We start from the raw sequence: 24,217 nt of genomic DNA, 5'->3' as shown, positions 1-24,217 counted from the left end.
CTATGATTTTAATAACTTCTCCAAGGCACTTTTATAAGAAAAGTATGGGGACAAGATAGGAGAATTTGTTCCTTGATACTACACTCTCTTTTAGAGTTGAAATTAAAAGATGCACCTCCATATCAGGTAGAGCTCTCAAGGCACTGAAGAGAGTCATGGTCTTGCCACTGCCAGGAGGGCCACAAAGCACCATGGGCTTGTGTTCAGCCAGCCACGTGTACAGAAGAGCTTCATGTCTGACTGTGTCTACAGTGGGTACAACGACATCAGGTGCCGCGACCTTGTGAGTCTCGACTTCAATCTGAGGCACCTTGGATTGCCAAAGCACCCATTCACCCTGTATTGTGACCTGCAAAGAAAATGAGTTTGCAAAAATTATGAATCTCGACATTTTCTCTGTTTCACTCTTAGCTTAGACAGCAATGACATTTGTAAGCAGCATGGTTCTTTGGGTGTTGCTGCGTGCAGGGAATACTTTGGGTGATGGGTTGATGTAGTTAAAACTCAAGACAAATACTATATGCCTTATATATATTAGAGCAAATTAACGCTTCATGAATTATTGTTAACATTCATTTCTGCATCCTTAATTTCCAGTCTTTTTTCCCCCAAATTCTCGAGATTCCTTACCTTAACTCATATGTTTAGCGACAATTCCACGAACATTATTTGCATTTCGGATTTTTACACTTGGTGTTTAAAAAATTAATTTGTTCCTGTTGTCTCAACAAATTCTGTTTCGTTGTGTAAGTCACATTATTTTCCCTCATTTTGAAATTTTGCCACCTCCTTCACGATAATTTCCTTTATTGGAAAGTAATTTTTCCTTCAATTCGCATTAATTTCGAATACCTTAATCAACACAAGCATTAATTTCCTATAATAAGGTAACAAATAATGTGTTTTTCACAGCTTTGCATACCTCAAAGTCCACAATAGATGAAGTTGCACTTGATGGCAGAGGAACTGTGGTGATGCTCCTAATGAACTGACCCAAGTCTTCTCTCGTCTTCAGTTTACAGTCTCCAGAGAAAGCCCACAAGATACAGAATATCAGATAACGGGGAACATAGCGCTCGATCTGATCTCTCTGTTGGAAAGTAACAAGCAAAAGGACACTACATTCAGATTGAGAAGTTACTGTCAGATACATGTGGCTACAGTTATAGTACCCATACTACTGCCAGTGGTCTCATCTAGTGGTTAAACCTTTAAGCCCTTACAGTGATCAGCTTCAAATTTCTCCTGGTGATACCAATGCTTATTTAACCCCTGAGGTCATGAGAATTAAGGATATGACCACCCAAGGTGCATTTTCTTGATATTTTAATAACTACTCCACAGTATTTTTATAAGAAAAGTATGGGGACAAGATAGGAGAATTTCTTCTTTGATATTAGGGGTTAAAGGGTTAGGGAGCCTGGCTTGTAGCTCGGAGGTCTCCGGTTCAAGCCCTCCTCTCTAACCACTTGGATTTCTTCAAGAGAAGTCTTGTGTCCAAATTTCAAGCTGTACTAAATAAATAGCCAACTGGTTAGCCCCCAAGAAGCTTGGAGGTTTAAAAAATATTCATGTTTCTTTAGTAACGTTACCTTCTCTCAATTCATAGTGTCCCAAGCTACTACTGTGCCAAATTCTCTGACCTAGGTACTGTGTTTAAGTGCTGTTTTCAACGCCTTTTGTGGCCCGTGAGTTTTTTTTATGATTAAGGAACTGGCCGGTGGTGTTTATCATCTTATAAGGTTATTGGCTTGCAGTTGTACTTGTAAGTAGCTGCCAGGATTAAAATTACATGGCATCTATCTTGGCAGTATTGCCATTAGCATTTTTGTCAGTACTCTACCCCCTACTCTCCCCATCACTAAATCTCTGTATTTTCTTTTTCTCTTCACCAACCATGTCAAAGTGACGGGTGCGTTGGTGTGCAGACCTCATGGCTGCAGGATTGAGGAGATCTGCCACCAATAAAGGAGTCCATCTAGGGGCTGGCTAACTAGAGTAGATGCCCTGGGATAGCCCACACACGCATCATCCACAAGTTATGCAAGGCAGTTGGTTAATGAGAAGTTTCCCTTAACAAGAGTCGCACCAAGAAGTTAGTTTACCTCCATTGGGAAATCAGGGTGTTGCTGATTGTACAGAAGCACATTCCTGACTCCCTGATGAATCATAGAGAACAGTGATTCCAGAGCTCTCATTCGTGTGAAGTCCATGATGTGCTCCTGCTTGAATGCAAACTCCAGACATTTGACGACCAGTCCATTAGGTGCAAAATGTTCTTGAATGATATCCACAAAGTCACACTGAACCTACAAAAAAAATTTTGTGGTGTGAGTACAAGGTTTTCCCTTTATGCAATCATTTTGGAAGATACGTGCAAGAGAAGCACAATGGCAAGATAAATGGGTCGCCTTTACCCACATTGTTGGTACTGTACTCTGTTGTCAATGTAACTCAACAACTGTCCAGACAGCACCTTGTCAGAAATCAAACTTAGACATCAAATCTTCCATTTCAAGACTGATTTAGCTTTACTTAACTTAAACATGTTCCATTCTTTTATACATGCCTACAATCCTGGATACAGAACAAATTCTCCAGTCTCCAATATGGTTCACCTCATTTCCTAGATGAAGGCGACTTGTGACCTCATAAATTTTTTACTATGAACTACGATTTTAACACCAAATCTTCCTAAAATCCACAAAACTTCGATTTTTCTGATTCATATTCCTATGTGATTTTTCGTGCACCTTTATTGGCACCTGATCCTGCAGAATTCTACAGAAAGTAAAACAAGTGGGTCAATATTGCAAGATCTTTAGGTGGGGGAAGGGGCATTGGTTGCTTTGGACCTTTGTCCTTTGGGGAGAGGGGAGTGGGTTGATGGTGGGGGAGCTGGAGATCTTCACAAGTTAGCATAATTCCGTTGCTTGATTTGACAGCTACATTCACTTCACCTGCATTGTAGGTGACAGTGCATCGTCTCCCTCTCCTCTGGGTTTCATTCGTCGAGTCTCCTCTTCAAACTCCTCAATTGGCACTCTCTTCATTCGACGCAGATGATTTTCAAAGATCATCTCAGTTGAGAGGACATCCTCGCTAAACCACACCATACCACAACGGCTGACAGTAGCTAAAGTTGCAAAGCGTAGATCTTGCACTTCAAACATGATGCGCACCTACAGAGAAATGGGTAGGAATATTTTGAACAACATTTAAGATTTAAATTCAAAATTTTGTTAAAATCCTAAAGTGCAAATGAAAGCTATTATATTCAGTAATACTTGACAGTGGTGCTATTTATAATGCTGTAAAATGTGGTTCTAATTTTTGAGTCTGTGGATGAAATCATAAAGTGTGACTATTCAAATGAAAGCTACTGAGCAGTTCTTTCCTGTGGTCCTGTTTATTATGCTGTACAACGTGGTTCTAACTTTTGAATCTGTGGATGAAATCCTAAAGTGTGAGCATTCAAATGAAAGCTACTGAGCAGTACTTTCCTGTGGTCCTGTTTATTATGCTGTACAAAGGTGCTGTTAACTTTTGTGAGTGTGAATGAAATCCTAAAGTGTGACAATTCAAGTTAAAGTTATTGGTTTCATTGGTTTCTTAAAATGTTGCTGTTTTTATAAATGTAATATTTCAATAATCTTTTTCAATTTCATGCTTGTGAACTATATTTGGAAGGAAAAGTGTTCAGGAAATCTTCCCTACAAATTTATGACTTACATTTGGTGGGATGCCTAGACGTTCACCATTTGGCAGTGTCAACAGTTTGTTGTCATCCAGCACACTGTTTAAGTTCTCCACCCACTCTGGATCAACATCACCATCGAAAATAATCCACTGTCGCTTGTTGATCTCACCACGGACATTGTCGATGATCCTTCAAAGAGAAAAACATAAAACAATGTCCTAACGATGCAGATGAAACAGTACAGTAATCTTTATTGACCCACACTTTGATTAATTTCAGAAGAGGTACTACCTATTATATACATTATAAGTTCATTAGAAAACTAGCAAAGAGGGTAATTGCTAATTGGAGCCTACAGGCTAAAACACCAAATATTCCTTTGAGTTTGCGGCTTTAAGTGGTTCTGGGACGAGTTGCATAAAACTTAACGGCGAGCGTAAATGCCATTGTCAGACATTAAAATACTGAATGTGACTGGGCTGAAGGTCTGGTGTTAGCAGTTATGCCCAACTTTAAATTTTATGCAACTCACCCCTGGTTACAAAACATTTTATTTCACATTTCCCCTCAAATGTAGTTAGAACAGTCAACTTACTTTCTCAGAATGTGTGTGAACAGACCATCAGTCCACTCTCTGGTGTTAGGATCCAGTGTTCCATACAAAGCTTCCTTGGTTATGGCCTAAAATGAAAATATACCAACAGCAAATTAACCCTTTTGCAATTCACAGGATAAGCTTAATAATTATTATGGAAAAACAAAACCAATCTTTCGCATCCTAGCAATATGCACGATAGCTTCCATAAGTTCCCTATAGCCCAGTGGTAGAGCATCTGAACTAGTAATTGGAAGGTCATGAGTTCGACTTCTGTTGGGAGAACTTAGATTTTCTTTTTCCAAGTATTCCTGTGTCACTGACTTTCACACATATCATACGTCAACATTTAAATCCTAGCAGTATGCAGGATGTTTCTCACGTGAACCTAGTTTAATGGCCTTAGCTCCCACGAATCTCCTGTAGCTCCGTAGTAGAGCGTCCGAACTAGCAATTGGAAGGTCTTAGGTTCGACTTGTGTTGCAAGAACTCTGATGTCGCTTTTCCAAGTATGCCTATGTCACTTACTGAATAACAAATCATTCTCAATCTTCTGCTGTTGTACATATAACTGAGATTTCAACAAAGGAGTAAAGAGCATGCAGTGTAACAAACATGTCTCCACAGGAAGTAATTTGAAAACATACCTTAGGATCAACAACATGCGCCACACCCTCAACTCCTTCAACATTCTCCAGGGCTTTGAGCAGTATGCGCCAGGCTGAGGACTTGCCGCTGCCGCTTGGTCCCACCATCATCAAGCCATGGTGAATCTGGCATATCTGATACAGCTGAAGGATCTACGGCAACAAAAAATAAGGAGAAAGCCATAAGTTAGACTATCTCAAAGTGCATCGGATCCAATTCTTGGTTTGTAAATTTCCCAACCAATCACATTGCTCACTGTGTAACATGGATAAAATCCTGATGTTTGATCGCTGAAATGCAACTTCAATAAGTCCGAGGCAAGCCAAAACAAAATCCAGGAATAAAAGCATTTAGTATGATATTTACATAAACCATTGTAGTAAATTTACATCTGATTGCAAAAAATGGCATACAGTTGCATAGAATGCTACAGTGCTCCAAAATGTTGCAGTACTCCATCCTTTGTAAATCTACCTGCCAGATACTTAACAAAAACTGTCATGCATAAGTGAAATTTGCACACATTTAAATACATAAATTTGCATATATTTAGTAACTTTTGCATGAGCCTACATACATGTTAATTAATATGCATTACATTAGCATTACAAAATATGGATAACAAATAACAGAGAGGATGCTCATAAAATTGTACTGTTTTAATGATTAGTAAGTCCCAGTGCCAGATTCTCACCTTCTCAACCCAAGCACTTCCCTGTTCTTCTCCTTCTCCATACACAAGGTTCATCTCAGTACACACTTTCTTAATCTCAGCTTTTAGTTTCTTCATTTCAGCACCAATGTATTTCACTCCTGGGAAAACATCAGACAACAAGCTCTGCAGAAGAGGGATGTCTTCAGCGACAAGCTTTGGCACCACTGTCTCATAGACACTCTGGATCAAAATCTGTTGACAAAGGAAAGTAACAAAATTTATCCAGTTTCTTCTACTGCTGGTTGAAGTATAGCTTGTGAAATGAACACTTTGCCTGTTAATTGCTCCCTTACCCTGATCCACTGCTCCCTACATTTCCATCATAATTTAGCATTGGGGTTCAGAACAGGGAAGAAAGACTTCATTTTATCAAGAACTTTGCTGTTCACTAGACACTTGTTACTGTAATAAGCACACAGTGGGCTGTTCTAGACACTGTCAAGAGAACAGCAAAATTTCAAGTCATTTAACCAGGGGTTTCATTAAGATTTTGAACAGTTGGGAAAAAGGTTAGTACACCCGGGAAGGATAGTTAACTTGGATATGTTCTTTTAAGGAAAAAGTCAGACAAGATGTTAAAAGCAGCTGGGCAAAGTCATGTTCACAGACGGTCAACTTGCCCAGTGCCTGGCTGTTAATTGGACCCTGCAGAGTGGGCTGTTCCAGGCACTGCTTGACAGGAGAACAAAATCTCAATTTGCAAAATTCAAGTGGTTTAACTACTATTTGTTTATTCATTATATACAGGCCAAGTACGTTTTAAGAACTATGACTAGAACCAAGGGCTTTTGAACACAACTGCTAAAATTCAAGGTTCAAGGGCTTTGCATAATATTCCAAGATACTTACCTCCTGTTCATTAAGACTTTCAGAGATGGCTGCCTCATCAGCCTCCTGCTTCTCTTGAATCAAACTCTCCTTGATCTTCTGGATTTTGTCACGCTTGACATTACCAGCACTGACCAGCACGCTCTTCAAGGCACGCAGACCAAAGTCATAGTGTGACTGGTTGGACAGCTGCTCACCACAAAGCCTGGAGTATTTCATTGAGAACAAAACTACTGTAAGTTACACAAATACACAACTGTACAGGGATGTCAAAGAAGACATTCTCTAGCCATTGAACTACACGAAGAGTTATTCATGCGTGGGTAGCTGACCACAAGTCTCACTGCAGTTCAGTGGTTTTAATAAATTAAGCTGGCATGTAGAATTTTTTTTCTCAAATCCTTAAGCTTGCAAGAAACAATACAAGTTACATAAAACATGCACTAGCTTAATCTCTTTCTCAAAAAGTAGAATGTGAGTTAAACATGTGGCCATTTCAGAAACGAACAAACCTCTAAGTGGAAAATAGGACAATAATATTATCTTCTGGTTGCAGTAGCACAATATTTAGACGCTGAATTCCTTTTATAAATACTCTCACCAGTAGCCCGCTTGATAAAAATAGAATATAATTTTTATTACCAAGGAGAAATGAGACTTCAATCTTCTAATTCAACATCACCACTCACTTGAAGAAGGGTACAATCTTGGAAGCCAATTTCTCTGCAGTTCTGAATCCCTGCGAGTACAACATGACCTGTGCAATGAGCTGCCTGTCAGGTGTGGTCATAGCCAAGCTTCGGAACAACTTCTTCAAGTTGTCGGGAAGGTTAGAACGTCCAGCATAACCTGGATTCATGGTGATGAAGATGGCCATGTCACGGCTCACCTTGACTTGTTTGCCGACCAGTTCGATAGTGATGGCTGTAGCTGGAAAAAAGGATTCAAACTACATTTAGCAGGGGTTCTTTCAAGTTTTGACTCCATAACAAGACTGTTTTTACTTACATGGATCATTGCTGCCTTCTCGGAGCGACTGCTGAATCGTCTGCACTTGCTGTGACACAGCTGATAACATCCTCTCTTCAAGTCGGTTGAACTCATCAAAACAGCCCCAGGCACCAACCTGACATAGACCTACAAAGATACGCCCCATGGCCTACAAAGAAACGAAGAGGATGGGTAATTAAGACATCTTCTGTTTCAATGATTAACTAGAACAGGTGAGAATGAAAAGTTGCATTAAACAAGCACAATAAACTGCAAGGTCGTCATTACATAGAGAGAAAACAAGAATGAATTCCATGTTAACATTATTTATGCTGTCTATCTAAACCTCTGTCACATTATCCCTTTCTGTGAATTAAGTCAAAAAATTATGACATTTGAGAAGTTACTTAATTAAATTAACATCTCCAAATTTTGGAAACACCAATTTTATTTACCTGGAAATCAAAAGTCTCATCACAGTTGAACACCAACACAAATCGTCCCAGCTGATGACCAAGAGCTTTCACTGATTCTGTCTTGCCAGTACCCGCGGGACCTACATTAACAACACAGTCAATTTTTAATTCATGAGCAAGGACTGTAAGGATTTCTTTATAAGCACAATTTCACTTAACACATGCTGCACAAAACAAAACAAACTTTCAGAGTATTGTGACAGGGGCTTCTCAAACTCATTAATAATTCATCAAGCCAAAACAAAGCAAATCACTACTGTGAAGGAGGCTTAGAAATGTGATCTTAATTGTCATAAAATTTTGTGAACTTTTGCTTCCAATTTCTCCATGAATCATCAATAGTTTGAGAAGCTATATCAAACACTCAAAAGAGTGTTTCCTCCTATTTCCAAACACCTCGAAGTTGGTTAAAAAAAACTCGGCTGCGCCTCATTTTTCCTACCTACTTCTCGGTGTTTGGAAATCGGAGGAAACACTCTTCCTTGTGTTTGACACAGTACATAAAAACAATTTGCATAAAATTGCATAATTATCCATTCAACTGCACAAAAGGAATTATTACATGGTGCTTGCTTTTGGAGGCAGGGATGGCACAGTGGTGAGAGCACTTACCTCCCAACATTATGGGCTGGGCTTGATACCCGCCATTTACAACCTCTGTAGGTTGAGTTTGTTGTTGGCTCTCATCCCTGTTCCGAGGGTTTTTCTCCAGGTTCTCAGTTTTCCTCCCTCCTCAAAAACCAACACTACCAAATTCCAAATTCAACCCTCGAGGGCCACCCTAATTCACCTTGAGTTAGCTTGGTGCTAATCCCCCTATTAATAATGTCATTTGTTTATTTATTTATTTGTTTATTTTTGCTCCAGCAAATAAAACACTGCGGTTGAAACTAAACCCAAACATTTTGTTATATGTTGCAAAATTTGAGACCATTCCTTGAGATAGTGGAAGCTATTTAATTCCAAAATTCTAACAACTGTAAGATAGTGCAATTTTGACTTACCAAATGGCGAGCCTCCTAATCTTCCCTCCAGAGCTTGAGTCATGGTAAGGTAACAGCGATCTGTCAGGGGAGTCTGAACAAGTTTGTCTTGGACACCAAGGTACTCAAATCCATAGTTAAACTTAGCATTGGCCATGTGGATAGAAAGTTGTTGAAGAACATCTCTCTGCTTGGGATCGAAGTAGAACCTCATCTGGCTGAGCCATTCAAAGGCTTTTGTGTTTGATACTTTGGTGCTGACAAGCTCTCGAGTGACATCTCGCTGATGGACATGCTCAATTATCTGGAAAAGAGAGAAGGTAATAATTTATTATATTTTTAATTAGCAAAAGTTGACCCTGTTGACTGCACTTCTGGTCCCAGCTTTTCTCAAGTGTGATTCAAATACTACAGCTGCATGACCCATGTTTGCTCCCTGCTGCCCTTGGTCATTTGGCCACACCATTTTCTGTCTAGACAGCTTTGCTTTGCAATGTGTGGGCACTAGCACTGGTGGGAATGTTTTATCATGATTCAAAAAAAGAGACAGCCCTTATTGACCATGACTGACACTTTAACTTTGAAATATTCATATTCCCATAAATTTATGAACTGTTGTAAACATGTACATTTATGAGAATAAAGTTCTGTGAATTAACACTGAATTTGATCTTGATGATTTTAATGGCCCCTTTGCAGTTACACGTATGAGTCACATGATACAAGATCCACTATGCTAGAGAGCAAGCTACACACAGCTGGGACATCCAAAGCAAAGCAACTCCAAACTTGTCAATTCAGTCAAACTTGAATTTCCTGGATGTCCCAGTGAGTAGCTTGAGATTTTGTACCGTTTCACTGTTAGCTGCAAAGGGCCCATTCAATTTAATTGTCTAGTATGCAATCCTGTTCAAATACTCAACTCATATAACTAAGCCCTTGTCAAGATGCCAAATTTCTTTTTTTTTTTTTTTTCAGTTAAATCATGGTATTCGAGACCTAAAGTCACCATTGACTGAAATTGATAATTACGTAGAATTCAAAGGAGAGCCTGCAATTGAAAGAGACTTAACCCTTTAACCCCTAAGGCAAAACGACATTTTCTCCAGATCCAAGACTTCAAACTCAATGTCCATGCATGATATACCATTTTAAAGCTACTCATGAGTGTATTTCATAACTGATATAATCATGAATGAGAAAAGTTATAGCTTTGAGATAAATGGCCTTAAAACGTAAAAATTTTAAAGTTCGAAAACGTCCCAATCCTTGTGTATATTAGATATACCCCTGAACTATAGCTTATTTTGCAGTTTTCAACAAGTTCATTAATGTGAGAGATGTCTTAAGACCCACAACTTCTAGGGGGAAAAAGTTGAAAAATTATGGGGGTGGTCAACCATATCATATATGGGAGGGGGTTATGGTTTTATCCTTTTAAAGAGCAGATCTTCACAACACCATCTTGGTGTCAAAAATTCATAGAAATCTGTCAAATATTGAAAGAGTTATGGCATTATGTGCCATTTGGCACTCTTAGGGATTAAAGGGTTAACACAACATTGTGGCTTACCAAGTGTTCCAGTTTACGTCGCCTCACAGGGGGTTGCTCTTGCAACACAGAGTCAGCCAGGATGTTAAGAGTTGCTTCAACAACTCTGAGAACTTTCAACATTGGTTCCAAGTCGTTCTGGTTGGAGGATGAGGAAATGGTCTGCAGAGCATTTTCACAGCTTTCTGACCAGGCAATCTGAGATGCTAGGACCACAAGTTGGGCCTACAAGAAGGAAAAACAACAATTATTTCAGCATTGCGCTGATTGCAGTCTGTAGTATTCCTAGAACATATATTTGAGTTTTGATTCAAGATCATGATGATATCTCTAACATTATGTTTCCTTATGTCTCCAAAATGATTGAAAACAAACTGGCCCAACAGTCCTAGGCCAAGAGGCTAAGGCCAGGAGAAAGGCCCAAAACCAGCCAGACAGACCAGCATCAGATTTCACCTGCACTTAGTGTGGGAAGGACTGCCACTCCCATAATGGCTTTTCCAGCCACACTGGATGCTGTATCAAATTGAAAATCCAGAGCGTGACTCCATAGTCTTCTTACACTGACAGATGCCTACAGGTATGTCTCTTTAGAACAGAAACTTTACTTTTCATTGTCTTTCTCAACTCTTCTCCATAGTAAAATCAAGAAGAACGTATCTTCAACTGGTATAATATGAATGGTTAATTAAGTGATTTTTAGGCAACTGAAGGTGTCTTTATACCTGAAAGCCATCAACCCACTTCATGTACTGCTGGCCATCAATGCTCTCTGAATTGAACTGCTGCACATCTGTCACTGCCGTGGCCAATAATGTGGCCAGAGTGGTGCGCATCTCTGACTCGACACATGTCAGCCATTCATTCACTTTGGGATGTTCAGTTAAGGATACAGCTTTCTTGAACACCACCTGGTTTGACACAAGGAACATCAGTACAACTGTTGCTTATTTAACAAAAGGTAAGTCACTAAACTAGAAATGTCCTTAAATTCCCAATTTGCCTAAAAGCAAACCAAGGCAAAAATCTTTCAACTTTTGCTGTTTGCTCTGTAGTAAGCACTGCTTGACAGGAATCAATGATTTATCTCTTGGGATCTCAAATTTAATACCACATTACAAGAACCAAGATATGACTTGGGCATAGTAAAGGTCAAAGTTTAAACCACATTGTGTAGGGGCAAGCAGTGAATAACATGCTTTGGGCGATGTCAAAAAATTCCAAACATTTCTAAAAGCTACCAAAGAGAAAATCAGATATCTAAAGTAGGGTTTGGGCTAATAATATCTCAGGACAGTCCAAGAAACTTGGGTTTCTTGTGGATGGAAGGTATTTTTACGCTGGTAATGACTATGCACAAAAAGAAAGGGATTTGCAAGGGCTATTGGAGTCTAAAAAAGAAAATTGGGGTACACATGGATTTTGCAAAGATAATAATGCTTCAGTTTGGGAGAAATGCCATACATCGTTATTTCTTTTAAAGCTTTTTGTGACCATTGTTGCTTAACTGTATGTATTACATTGCATGTCAAAACTATGCATGGTTACCCCCAATTTTCTTTTTGGCTTCAAATAGCCCTTGCTAAGGTATGTTTTTCCCACATCATCATAAGCTGAGCAAAAACACTTCAGCATTATGAGGCACTATCTTTAACAACTGTGTCACTATAAGATAGAATGTCTGGGGTTTCCAGGTGCCACTAGCTAGTACTTAGGCTGAGCACAGAGAGCTTCAATGTTAGCAAAACAAACAAGAGTATTCTGTACATACCTCTTCTCCTTCCTTAGAACTCAAACCAGTAATCAAATTCTCCTCCTCATTGAGCACAATTGCAGCAACACCAGCGAACATCTTCTTGAAGTGTTTCTGCAACTTTGGAATGCTCTTGCTGTTGCCAATGATCTCAAGCAAATCTTCATCTCCCACAAAGTAGAACCTCGGAAAGGATGCTCTCTCCCTCTCCAGGTACTCTCCAAGTGCTTTCTGAATCTTGCCAAGCAGATCTGCGAGACGTTCCAGCTGGCGCTGCACTCCTTGTATGTTCAGAACATCAACGATCAGTGGAGTTTTGGCAACTTTCTTCATCAGTGTCAGGAACTCAGTGCTGATGCTGCAATTCAAGAAACCAAACATCATTGATATTAGTTTAGGTTTGCAATCTCCCTGATAAAACTTTTTCTTTTATTGGATGCTTTTTGCACATAAAAACTAACTATAGGTACAGTGTTTAACTCAAGAAAGTCTATCAATGACCTGCAGCTGCTCAAAGAGTCAAACCAGCAGTGTTAATTAAGTAGACATTTTTTCTACTCTATTCTTAATTCTAGCTTGAATGTATGAACACTGTCAGACAGGATGTTCTAAATACTGCATTAGGAAGGCTGTTCCAGGCTCTGGTACCCAAGTGAAGAGAGCTTCTGTTGAGATTGTCGGTATTAATCCTGAGCGGAGCCAAAGCATGAGCTGGCATGGACAGACTTGATCTTGTGGTCCTTGCAGAGATATAGGGAGGAGGGAGCAATTCCCTAGGGGAACATGATGATTATACTATGGTAACACAATGAATGATAATTAACCCACCTCTGGAAGCGCTGAGTCTCAACTGGCAGCAAGGCCTTGATATCTGCACTGCCACTGAAGATGCCATCCAGGTACACCCATCGACGCTGCACATCAATCCACACATCAAACACATCGTGGATGCGGTTCAGCTTCTCTTCCCACTGAAGGGCATCCTCTTCAAACACCTATTAAAAACATGTCCCCATACTCAAAAGATGATCACCCTCTCAGAGAATAAAGATGCTGTTATGCTAGGCAATTTTTCTTGCAACTTGTCTTGCAATTTTGTTGCGCCGTTGTAACACATGCACAAGTTGCATAGGTCATTGTGTAGTGTAGCATACACGTACCCTGAAATGAGCATGTCTCACAACATTTTAGTTGCAGTCACTGTTGCACAAAGTGGAAGCGACTTCTACTTCTTGCAACGGTTGCAGCGACAAAAAAAATTGCGAAACATGTTCATGTTATACTTGGCAATGATTTGAGCAATTTGTGATGCAACAAAATTGCAATACAAGTCACAAGAAGTATTGCCCAGTGTAATAGCGTCTTGAGAACCTGAGACTCAAAGATAAAAGATTAACCACGTTCACCTTCAATGAACTCATAGTTACTTCATTTTGAGTCAATTCAAGCCAAAAGACCAAATAACACCTTCTTCTTTAGTACATGTTTTTGCTAGATGTAAGTTGTCTAGCTAGAAGTCAAACTTACAAAACACTGAACGAAACACTTGCTGATTACACTGCATCTTACTGTACCTTGTAGTATGGTGAGAGCTTCATTGCCGAGACACTGTTAATGTGTTCCTTGACTTTGGTAAACAGGTCATCCCAGCCACGGATGATGCGACACTTGTTCTGGTAGTTCACCAACTCCAGTTCATAGCTCTGCCATACATCTCTCACCTGCAAATATCAGAGTGTCACGAAGAAAGTGTTAACATTAAAAAGCCTAGTACATTGTACAATTCAAGGTTGAATTTACATTTTTAATATTGAAGATGGGAGATTTTTCTTCCTAATTCATCTAGGAGGGCTTGTGATGCGTTAAAATCTGCCTTGTTTAGCTTTCGCCACATGCAGGTAGTCTTTGCCTGCACTGTACATATGAAAAAAAAAACTTTTAATAAAATGATGATGATGATAATGCCTTCTTAACTTCCACAGTGGAGTTAATGTTTGCAGAAAATACACGTCATGTACTTCTCTTTGCATGTAAGAAGTCTTTTTTTAAAAAAAGAATTGAGAACAATGAATACTGACAAAAAATTGAAAGCTGTGAAAATCTCATGTCAAATAAATCTTATGTATACGTAAACTGGTGAAAGTGAATAAAACACATTACTTGTTTCAAAAATTCCTCCAGAGCCATCTCTCCCTGAGCAACAAGAATAACATCTTTGACAATCATCTCGTTCTTCTGCAGATCCACATCCCAAACTTGCCCCAGGCTCAAATCACTCAGCAACCAATTGACATGCAGCTTTCTCATTAGTGTCTTCCAGTGACGCTCCTTCAAGGCTTCAGATTTGAGCTCAACAATCAGCACATTCACCTACAAAGAGTAAAAGAGATGCATCAACTGTGTGAGGAGGCTGGAAGGATGGAATGGGTAGAGAGACAGAGGAGGGGACAACTGGATGGGCAGATGGAAGGAAGGAATTGAAGGACAGATAAATGGAAGGGAGGAAGGCAAGAAAGGGAGGAAGGAAAGGATGGAGGGATGGAAGAAAAGAAGGAAGGACAGATGGACACAAGGATAAAAGGACGGTAGGAGGGAAAAAGAGAGGGGGGAAGGAAGGGAGGGAGGGAGAAAAGGAAGGGAGGAAGGAAGGAAGGAAGGAGGGGAAAGTAGACCTTTAAGCAATTATTTAAAATCCACTTTGAACAGTCAACCCTCTCACTTGAACTAAAAGCAGGTTGCCCTGCTTCACCTGTCTAAAATTGCTACCACTTGACAAAATCTGAGTACTCGTTGATTGTGGCTTCTTTGAATGAAAAATTAAGTGGTTGAAATATATGACACCATAGCCATCATGCATGGGGGGGCTAATAGCAGAGGAATGGCTGTACTGTTTTTACTTAAAGGATATTTACCCAGGTTTGTTCTTTTCCAGATATTTACATGTAGCACGATAAATGAATGTTGGAGCTCATGTCTTTGTTGTGTGATTATCAGTCTTAGCTTGGGAACAGGTGTGTTCTGTTTGGTTGTTGGCTCTTACCTTCAAATAAGTCTTGATGGTTTTCTGAACATACTCAAAAGAAGAATACTGCTTGAGCCGAGCTGGAAGGTTCTTCATGTTATTCAACAGGGCATCAAGAGACTGACGAAGCTACAAAGATAACAAAGAAAGTAAACATTCATGTTAATTTATATCACTCTGTTGGTGCAATATAAACAAAACATTTGGCTTAACCAGTACACCCACCTTCCTGGGTTGAACAGACAGCCAAGGCTTCTCCTTCAACTCGTCCACTTTCTCCCAGACCTTTGCCAGCTCAGACCATACACCTTTCAAGTCTTGCAGCTCTTCCAGTCCAACCTGAACTCGCTCGTCACTGGCTACCAGTGTACCTTTTGACAGTTTGTAGTACATATCAACTTCTGCTATGAAAAGCTTTTAAGATGCAGTCATGTATTCATTACAGTTTGAAAAAATAATTTGTTTTTTGTGTGGATGAAATCTTAATTGTAACCATGGATTCAAAAGAAAGGTACTGAGTAGTACTTTTTTGTAGTACTGTTTGTTATCAATGCTGTAGAAGTTGGTCTTAAAGTTTGACTCTGTGGATGTGATCCTTGAACTTGACTTGATTCAGGTGAAAGCTAACAACCAGTACACCATCACTTACTTATAAGTGAAACTAAACAAAATTGAGTTAGAATTGTCCTTAGATGGCCTACAAATGAAATTAATTAACTGCCATGTATGTAACAAAAATATGAGAAACAACAGACCTGGTTCCATTAGCTCCAGAGCTTCCTTGGCCCTGGCAACATTGTCCCTGTCTTCCTTCAGTCTCGAGAATTTGCCCTCGTAAATGGCCAGGTTATTCAGTGCAACATCAGGCCTGACATTGCCTTGCACTGGTTTGCCTTTCTCCCATTCAAACAGCAGCTCAGAGGTGCGTGTTTCAACGGCTTGATCCTCAGAGATGATCTTCATTTGCAAAGTGGCAACCTACGGGGATGAAAGTCAGTGTTAACCCTTGCCAGCCTGTGATCCTGGCCCAGTTTTCCAAAATGGCAAAGAAAAACACAGTGCTCATGTGTGTTGTATAGGAAGTCAGGACTTTGACAGAAATGGTTTTAAAAACGTCAAAATTATATTTTAGAACTATAAAATTTAACTGATCAACACATGTGATAGGTCTACCCAAGCCGTGGCTCAATTTTCAGTTTTTAATGCATAGAACCACCTGAGATATGTCAGAGTCCGTAAGTGCATTAAATTTAAAAAAATTGAAAAATTTTAGGCGTGGGAAACCAAATCACGGATACTAGGGGGTACCCTTTTTTCTTTACATGAAAAGATCTTTACAAGTCCAGTTTACTGACAATTTTACTGCAATTGACCAAAATCAATATTGACCAAGTTATGACTTGTGGACCCACAGGAAAAGATTAATTCCCCTCACATGTTGTTGTATTTATTTTAATGGTACTTCTGATAATTTATTATTAGTAGTAGTAATAATCAAAGATTATCAAGATCAAAGTGTGCTCAATGTCACCAGGCTATCTCTCCTTTGCCAAGTTGGTGATGATGTCATCTGCCCATACAAAATCTGTGGGGGATGCCAAATACGCATCCCAAGATCCAGTCATTCACTGAATCAATCTGTATAAGGAGTGCGTTCTTCGCAACAACAACAAAACATCATTCCCAAAGTACATGCATAATAAACTGTACCTGTGTCTGAATGCTGGAGTCCTTCCTCTTCAGAATGTCATTGAAGGCACCCCACTCTCCATCGATGTTGTCAACATACAACCAAGATGGAGGAAAGGCAAATCTCTGGCGCTCCAAGATACGCTGACCTTCTCTGTACATCTGCCAGTTTGAAATGGAAAAGAATCAACAATTAAGAAGTAATCTCCCAAATAATCATGTTTTGTCAGAAGTGGATAAAGTCCTCTTTGGTATGACAGTCTTCTTTCTTCAGCTTCACATGAATTGAAAAAAAGGTGAATGAATGGGGACATCATTGAGCTTTGTGAGCCTAAGAAGTAATTGAAGTAACATGCAAATGTTTACAAATTTGCTTCATTTGTTTGAAACTTCTCTCTTGCTGTGTGGGGTAAAACCCTTCATATTTTGTTGATCAGTCATGACAAAGGCACTAAACTACACTGTCTTGTTCTAAAGAAACCATTTCACACCTCAACATTCTTCTCCCAGTTTTTCAGCTTTCTCTTCAAAGACTGTACCACAGTGATGAAACCAACAGCATCCGACGTTGATGCTCCTTCAATTGTCTGCTGTTCCATGTCTGTACGGGCCTGAAAAGAGAACCAAAATTTCCAGTTGCTTGGTCTGAGTGAAAGGATATCTACCCTCCCCACCCATTTCAACAATGTACATGTAAAATGTATGAGCACCCCTTGCTACTGTGAGCAATCAAAATAATCTGTTACCTTTGAGACAGAGCCATAGAAGTCTTGCATACTATCACCAAGGCGGGAAGCAAACTTGCTGAGGATTTCTTTGTGCCATGTATCATATTTCATGTTGACTTTCGATTGAACCTGTCAATGTAAGAATTCATAAGTTACAAATGTACAGTATTATTTTATAAACACATGTAGACAGAAGCAAGCATAACAAACCTGGTGGAAATCAACAACAATGGGTCCAAAGACTTTCCGTGTCTCTGAAGTGTCAAATGTTACACGGGCTCGCCTGTGGAACAACACAACAAAATAAAAGATTTTCGAAATTTACACATCTGTTTTTAAGCCAAGAAGGGGCTGCACCAGTGTATACAGAATTTTTTCTGAATAGCCAGGGGAAATTGTAAGAGTCTACACAACTGTTTAGTAATCTTAAAAGAAAGATGTACTTATTTGACTGACTGCCTAACTGACTGACTGACTGAAAGACAGACTGACTGCCTGACTGCCTAACTGACTGACTCACTGACTGACTCACTGACTGACTAACTGACTGACTCACTGACTGACTCACTGACAGACTGACTGCCTACCTGACTGACTCACTGACAGACTGACTGCCGACCTGACAGACTGACTGCCGACCTGACAGACTGACTGCCTACCCGACTGACTGACTGCCTACCTGACTGACTGACTGACTGACTGACAGACTGACCGACCGACCGACTGACTGACCGACCAACCGACTCACTCACTGACTGACTGACTGACCGACCAACTCACTGACTGACTGACTGACTGACTGACTGACTGACTGACTGACTGACTGACTGACTGACTAGATAAAGGGGGTTTGTTTCCAAAGAAACTTCGGTGCTGCATTAGTGGGGAGTAGAAATGAATGTTTGGTTTGTCAAATAGAACTAAAGGTAAATTAGCCACAACACAGAGATTTGACTGCTGACATTTAAAGCGTTAGCCCTTTGTCAAAGCTTTACTGCCTGCCTGCCCGACTAACTGACTGACAACCACTCCAGCATATTAAATTCTCCTTCCTTACTTGATATCTTTCAGAAGCACCATCCACTTCTCCATGTTTTCCCCAAGCCTGTTGTACACCATGCTCATGTCCATATCCCACAGAGATTGATACTGCAGCCACACCTGTACATACTCTTCCATCTTGGCCACTTTCTCTTCAATGGTGGCATAAGCTCCCTGCAGGTACACTGGACCCTCTGGAAGTTTGGCCAGGAGACTGCGGTAAGTGGTATCTGTGTCAAACTCCTCACGCTCCAGGCCAACCTGTGACGATATAACACATTACAGTTTCAGATTAGATTCTAGAGGTGAAAAGGATCACTGTGGTATGTGATTCACAACTATAATTTATTTCACTTCCAATTGATTTTTGGTTTGGAATCAATCAATCAATCAACTTTATTTATCAACGGTAGAAATTAAGGCTAGAAAGCTTATGGGACCGTGCCAAAAAGAAAAAGATAAAAATACAAAACTAGCATCATTATCATCATAAAATCAGTAACTAATTTACATACTACAATATTACAAGTAATTAATTAAAAATAGCATTGGGGTATTTACATCACAAGATCATAACAACATTCAAAATTTCCTGACCCTCGCTCTGCCACTTGATCCATATCTCAGATAAGTACAAATTATATTAGTCTAATGATAAGTATACAAAATCTGTGTGTATGTTGTATGGTGGAAGGCGACTCGGCTGAAAAGTTCAGTTCTCAGTTCTAGAATACGGCTTGGTGCAGAACAGAAATTGGGCTTGCCAAAACTTGTATATTGTTCATCGTAAAGTGAGTTATGTTTTAGACTTCAAACTTGTTCTGTCTAATTTGTTGCTATTAACAGTGAAATAATATGAAACATTGTTGAAGTTGGAATATAAAATTAGAAGTTGGTTACACATCATTCACTTTTTTAACTAGACAGTATTTTCTGAGCATGTTCATGCATTGTATCGAAAAGCCATATATCGTATCGTGCCACAGGTGTACCGTTACACCCCTGATAGATTCACAATGACATTGACATTGACATTTATTTGCCTTTTTATCAATATATTTACAATAGACCGTATTCGTATTCTCGGTATTGAACTGGAACTAGCTTGCACACGAGGCTTATGCGGGGAAATCTTTTCACATGCAAATAGTTTCTAGTATATTCCCCCGCAAGAGCCTCCATTGCAAGCTCGATCCAGTTCAATACCGAGAATACGAATAATTATGGTCTATTAATCCAAAGTTTAATGTATGGCGAGGTGACCTCTAGAAACCACCAGGCTTATAGTTGAGGCCACCACGTACGTAACAGTATATGCTTACATAGATAGTACTACAAGTACTAAAGTAGCCAACTTTCTTTGGTCAACAAGGTGCTGCTTTTGATTATTTGTCAGCACTTGTTGTAAGGGCTGTGTCATTTGAGTCCACCATAGCACACAAGCTGGCAGCTGTTGAATGAACATATATGAATCCCTTTTACCTGGTATCGTGAACTCTGGATGCGAGGCAGCAGGGTGATGTTACCAACCCACACATGCAGCTCTGTGATCAAGTGTTCTCGAACTTTCTCCACAGGAGGCTGTATGAAGAGCACTTGATTCTGAATCAAGATCTCGTGCCTTAGGACCTAAATGAACAAAATTGTAAAGCTTGAAATACATGTACCTATGAAGTTCCAGCTACAGTGGGCTCCAGAAAATGTTAAAAAAGTGAGCATTTCAGCAATACAATGTAAAAAATGGCGATGGAGGGGTGGGGAGGGGGAGTCGTCCAGGTAGTCAGAGTAGAGGACTTGAAATACAAAGAACTGCAATATTTTCAAGTATTGTTTTGACTGCAAGATGGTGTGGTTCACAATAAAAGAGTTCAAGTCCTCTACCATACAAAATGGTCTCCCACTAATTGGGATTTTTAACCTGATGTACTATCGCTAACGTTTGAAAGTTGAGCCACAAGTGGCCCTTACACTAATCATTATATTACATTTTCACTGCAGTGACATGAACTAAACTGTACTGCTAACAATCTGGTGCCGGTTGTTCAAAGAGCAGATAACTTTATCCACTGAATAAATTGCTATCCAGTGGATAAAATGTACTCTAACCAATACATTTTATCTGCTGGATAAAGTTATCCACTCTTTGAACAACTGGGGCCTGGTGACTGAGTTGCTGATGGACTGGAAGACTACCAGCATCATTTAAACAAAATAGAAACTGGTTTCAAACCTGTATGTCAGGATCTCCTCCTGGTTTGTGCGCCATCATGGCAGTGTCTGTGTCATCCATCAAGTGACGTGATGTCTTGCTTCCCTTTAGGCATTCCGACCAGCTCTTCAGACCTGCTTGCAAACGACCAGACAAATACTTCTCAACCTGAAAAGAAACATTTTTCAAAACTGGTCAGCCTTAAATTTTACACCAACTGAAATGAAAAATCTTGACTCTTCCTACCGTCTGGGATGGTTCTAGCTTTCAGGCCTGTGGACGAAATCCTAAAGTGAGACCATTCAAATGTAAGCTACTAAGCAGTACTTTCCAGTGGTGCTGCTTATAGAGCTGTACAAGGTGATTCTAACTTTTGGGGTTGTGGATGAAATCCTAAAGTGTGACAATTCAAATAAAAGCTACTGAGCAGTACTTTCCTGTGTTGCTGTTTATTATACTGTACAAGGTGATTCTTACGTTTGAGTCTCTGCATGGATTGTCTTCCCTTCTTTGGAATTATTTTGCTTTTGTTTTTTAATCAGTATACACTGTATCTTATCTCAAAGAGGCAAATTTGGTACTCTTTGAAAATGTTTCAGCTTTGAACTGTACTCTCAGCAATAAAAAGATTACAGCTCCATTTTACCTGCAGATCTAACGTGGCAACCCATTGTGGCAGGTTTGAGTAGGAATGAAGGTTCAACTCATCCACAGCTCTCTGAATTTTGCCCAGGACGTCCCTGAATGTCTGACTGTTGTATGAACAAGTTTCCAAGGAACGGACTTCAATATCAATTTTCTCAACGCTGCTTAGCAAATCGTCAACCTAAAAAGTCATTTCACAAATAAAAGCAAATTAAAGTTATCTGGTCACTGTTGATCAACATTTAACATTGCATTCAACAAGTCTTGCTGACATGAACCTTGCTCATCTCTGACTTACTGTTGTCTCAAACTTAAGGTTAGGTGCCAAGCATTTGCATCAACGTAACACTGTTATTTCACAGCAAGTACTGGTATCTTGCATTCCTAGGAAAGTTTTCAGAAAATTCTACACTCTACAACTCAAGCTGACATTGAAGAGGCAAACAACTGCCACGGTACAGGCAGCGCATGGATTCGCAAAGATTTGCATTGAATGCTCTGCAAAGATCAACTCAAGCAAAGCAAATCCAATGGGGAGATTGAACACTGTTCAGCCCCTGCAATCACCCTGTAGGTCAGGTACATCATGGGGGGAACCACATATATTAAGACGCGGTTTACTAGAATCCAAGTAAAAGGACACTTAAAATTAAGTTGACAGACGTTGGCTCGATTTTAACTTTGCCTAAATTATTTATTAAGCCACATATTATTTTGACAGTTTTTTTTTTTTACCTTTTCTTGGAAGTTGAGCACAGCCTCAGCTAGTTTCTGTACATAAGGATCCAACTTGTAAGACTCCCAGACAAGAACCATGCCCTGCCAAACACAATGCAACAGGTTTTTAAATACCTTAAAACAGATGACCATCAGTAATCAATCTAACTTTACCTACCCATAATATACTCTTAGATCAGGAACAGTAAAAACACAAGCTTAGAGTGATCATGTTGCTTTGAATCTTCAGTAACAAAACAATCTCTACTTAATAATGGGCTTGTAAAAAATTAAAGATACATTAAAAATTAAAAAGTAAAAAGTAAAAATTAAAGATACTTACTTCAGTAATCAGTGCTTGCACTTCCTTTCTCAAACCAGCAACAAGAGGTGAAATAGAGCTCTTCTCCTCAACCTTTCAAGGACGAAAAATAACCAGAAAGCTATAACTTTGAAAGAAAAGACCACACAGTATTTATTTCTCACTTAACCCATATATAAACAGTAACCCTGCAGGCTAATAAGTAATAGGTACTTTTATCAATGGCATACATTCAGTAGAGGTCAATCTACTACCTGGGTATAACACAATAAAAACAACACAACCTTAGTTTGTTGTAATGTTCAATATTAATTGTGAACAGTTTTTTCACAGAAACACGATGAACTATGTGTACATTACATGTAAATTTTCAAGACTACATGTACAGTGCTGTAGGCTAAGACATGTATTGCGAATGAGACCTAACAGCTTGATTTAGAAAGGAAAAGAATAACACGTACCTTTTCACAGGTCCTTTCATAGGTACGTACACTTTCAATAAGTGAGATGGCAAAGGGGTACAGTTGATTTGCTTGATGTGCTTTGTTTACAATAGCCAGAGGAACTCGGAATCCAAGCCACTTCAAGTTACGAACCTGAAAATTATAAATTATAAACAAGTGAGGATGCACACAGCCTTAACTTGGTTTCTAGTGAAATACAGGGAAATTGTATTAGAGAAAAATTATTTAAAGTGCTACTATGATAAAATTCACGTTGTTCTAATCTGAGCCATTTTAAAACATAAACAAGTAGTCTGTACTTGAAGAAGAATGCTGTTTACTACTTTCAAATATCTATTTTTGTTCCGGAGATATTCAAGTTTTTAGAATATGCAAATTAGCCAAGTGATGACGTCATAAACTCAACCGAATTTTGATCAAATATTATGAAAAAAGATATCTCAGCCAATTTGTATCAAAAATGCTTGATTCTCTACAGTTATATTGTTCAAAGTGCGCTTCATAATATGAGCTTATCAGTTTTGTTACCATGGCAACATACTGGGTTCCAGTCCTTCCTGATACTTAAGGCTTTGCTGGCCACCTTTGGCGTTCTATTTTGATATTTGTCAATGGTGCCTCATCTGCATGATCCAGCAAGCATATAAATATGTTAGGTCGAGTTCGTGGCCTTTTTAAATGTTTTTCAAGCTGAAAACCACTAAAATATTGAAATCAGGTTGGAGGGGACTGGAAAAGAGTGAGTTGCCATGGGAACCGAACTTTTTATAGCCGTAGGTGTATTGCCTTTAGAACTATTAGCCTGCCAGGTTTCAATGGTCTCTGCTGTAAATTGAATGAGATAGCTCTACTTCGATACTTGATGTTATATTGAGTTGATAATATGATGTCACCAGTCATCTCATTTACGTATTTTAGACATTTTTCAAAGTTAAATATCTCCGGAACCAATGTAGATATTTAGAAACGGTAAATGGCGTTTTTAATCTTTCCTAGAATTCTATGTGATAAACCTTAAAATTCAAGAGGTAAAAATTTGATCATAGTAGCACTTTAAATCCTCATTTCAAAATTCTAAATTTGGGCATTCCATGTAAACTAGTAATAGTTCTCACTAAAGCTGCCCCCGCTTTTTTTTTT

At 39.3% G+C, this 24,217-nt stretch overlaps 1 protein-coding gene across 2 annotated transcripts in view; it reads right to left on the bottom strand.

The window, feature by feature from the left end:
- The window catches only part of LOC146475453 (cytoplasmic dynein 1 heavy chain 1-like), a 92,907-nt gene that overhangs the window by 37,463 nt on the left and 31,227 nt on the right, over positions 1-24,217 (bottom strand). For both annotated transcript variants that reach the window (XM_085115886.1, XM_085115887.1), the window contains exons 12-44: positions 23,075-23,209; positions 22,635-22,706; positions 22,310-22,393; positions 21,576-21,755; positions 20,951-21,097; positions 20,203-20,349; positions 18,737-18,981; positions 17,890-17,962; positions 17,698-17,808; positions 17,443-17,562; positions 16,973-17,113; positions 16,018-16,240; positions 15,488-15,633; positions 15,281-15,391; positions 14,401-14,610; positions 13,815-13,961; positions 13,069-13,235; positions 12,259-12,598; positions 11,213-11,398; positions 10,509-10,712; positions 8,957-9,239; positions 7,932-8,032; positions 7,495-7,645; positions 7,176-7,416; positions 6,508-6,691; positions 5,638-5,850; positions 4,943-5,095; positions 4,296-4,381; positions 3,733-3,889; positions 2,961-3,182; positions 2,106-2,309; positions 923-1,090; positions 116-349 (exon numbers count right to left, since the gene is read on the bottom strand). In XM_085115886.1, the coding sequence (XP_084972012.1) occupies positions 116-349; positions 923-1,090; positions 2,106-2,309; positions 2,961-3,182; positions 3,733-3,889; positions 4,296-4,381; positions 4,943-5,095; positions 5,638-5,850; positions 6,508-6,691; positions 7,176-7,416; positions 7,495-7,645; positions 7,932-8,032; positions 8,957-9,239; positions 10,509-10,712; positions 11,213-11,398; positions 12,259-12,598; positions 13,069-13,235; positions 13,815-13,961; positions 14,401-14,610; positions 15,281-15,391; positions 15,488-15,633; positions 16,018-16,240; positions 16,973-17,113; positions 17,443-17,562; positions 17,698-17,808; positions 17,890-17,962; positions 18,737-18,981; positions 20,203-20,349; positions 20,951-21,097; positions 21,576-21,755; positions 22,310-22,393; positions 22,635-22,706; positions 23,075-23,209 (5,586 nt within the window). The remainder of the gene's footprint in view (positions 1-115; positions 350-922; positions 1,091-2,105; positions 2,310-2,960; positions 3,183-3,732; positions 3,890-4,295; positions 4,382-4,942; positions 5,096-5,637; positions 5,851-6,507; positions 6,692-7,175; positions 7,417-7,494; positions 7,646-7,931; positions 8,033-8,956; positions 9,240-10,508; positions 10,713-11,212; positions 11,399-12,258; positions 12,599-13,068; positions 13,236-13,814; positions 13,962-14,400; positions 14,611-15,280; positions 15,392-15,487; positions 15,634-16,017; positions 16,241-16,972; positions 17,114-17,442; positions 17,563-17,697; positions 17,809-17,889; positions 17,963-18,736; positions 18,982-20,202; positions 20,350-20,950; positions 21,098-21,575; positions 21,756-22,309; positions 22,394-22,634; positions 22,707-23,074; positions 23,210-24,217) is intronic.

Source organism: Pavona decussata, unplaced genomic scaffold (assembly GCF_977016875.1).
Source record: "Pavona decussata unplaced genomic scaffold, jaPavDecu1.1 SCAFFOLD_84, whole genome shotgun sequence".
Taxonomy (NCBI): Eukaryota; Metazoa; Cnidaria; class Anthozoa; order Scleractinia; family Agariciidae; genus Pavona; species Pavona decussata.
Note: the sequence above shows the minus strand (reverse complement) of the source record. Positions and strands in the feature narration are given on the sequence as shown.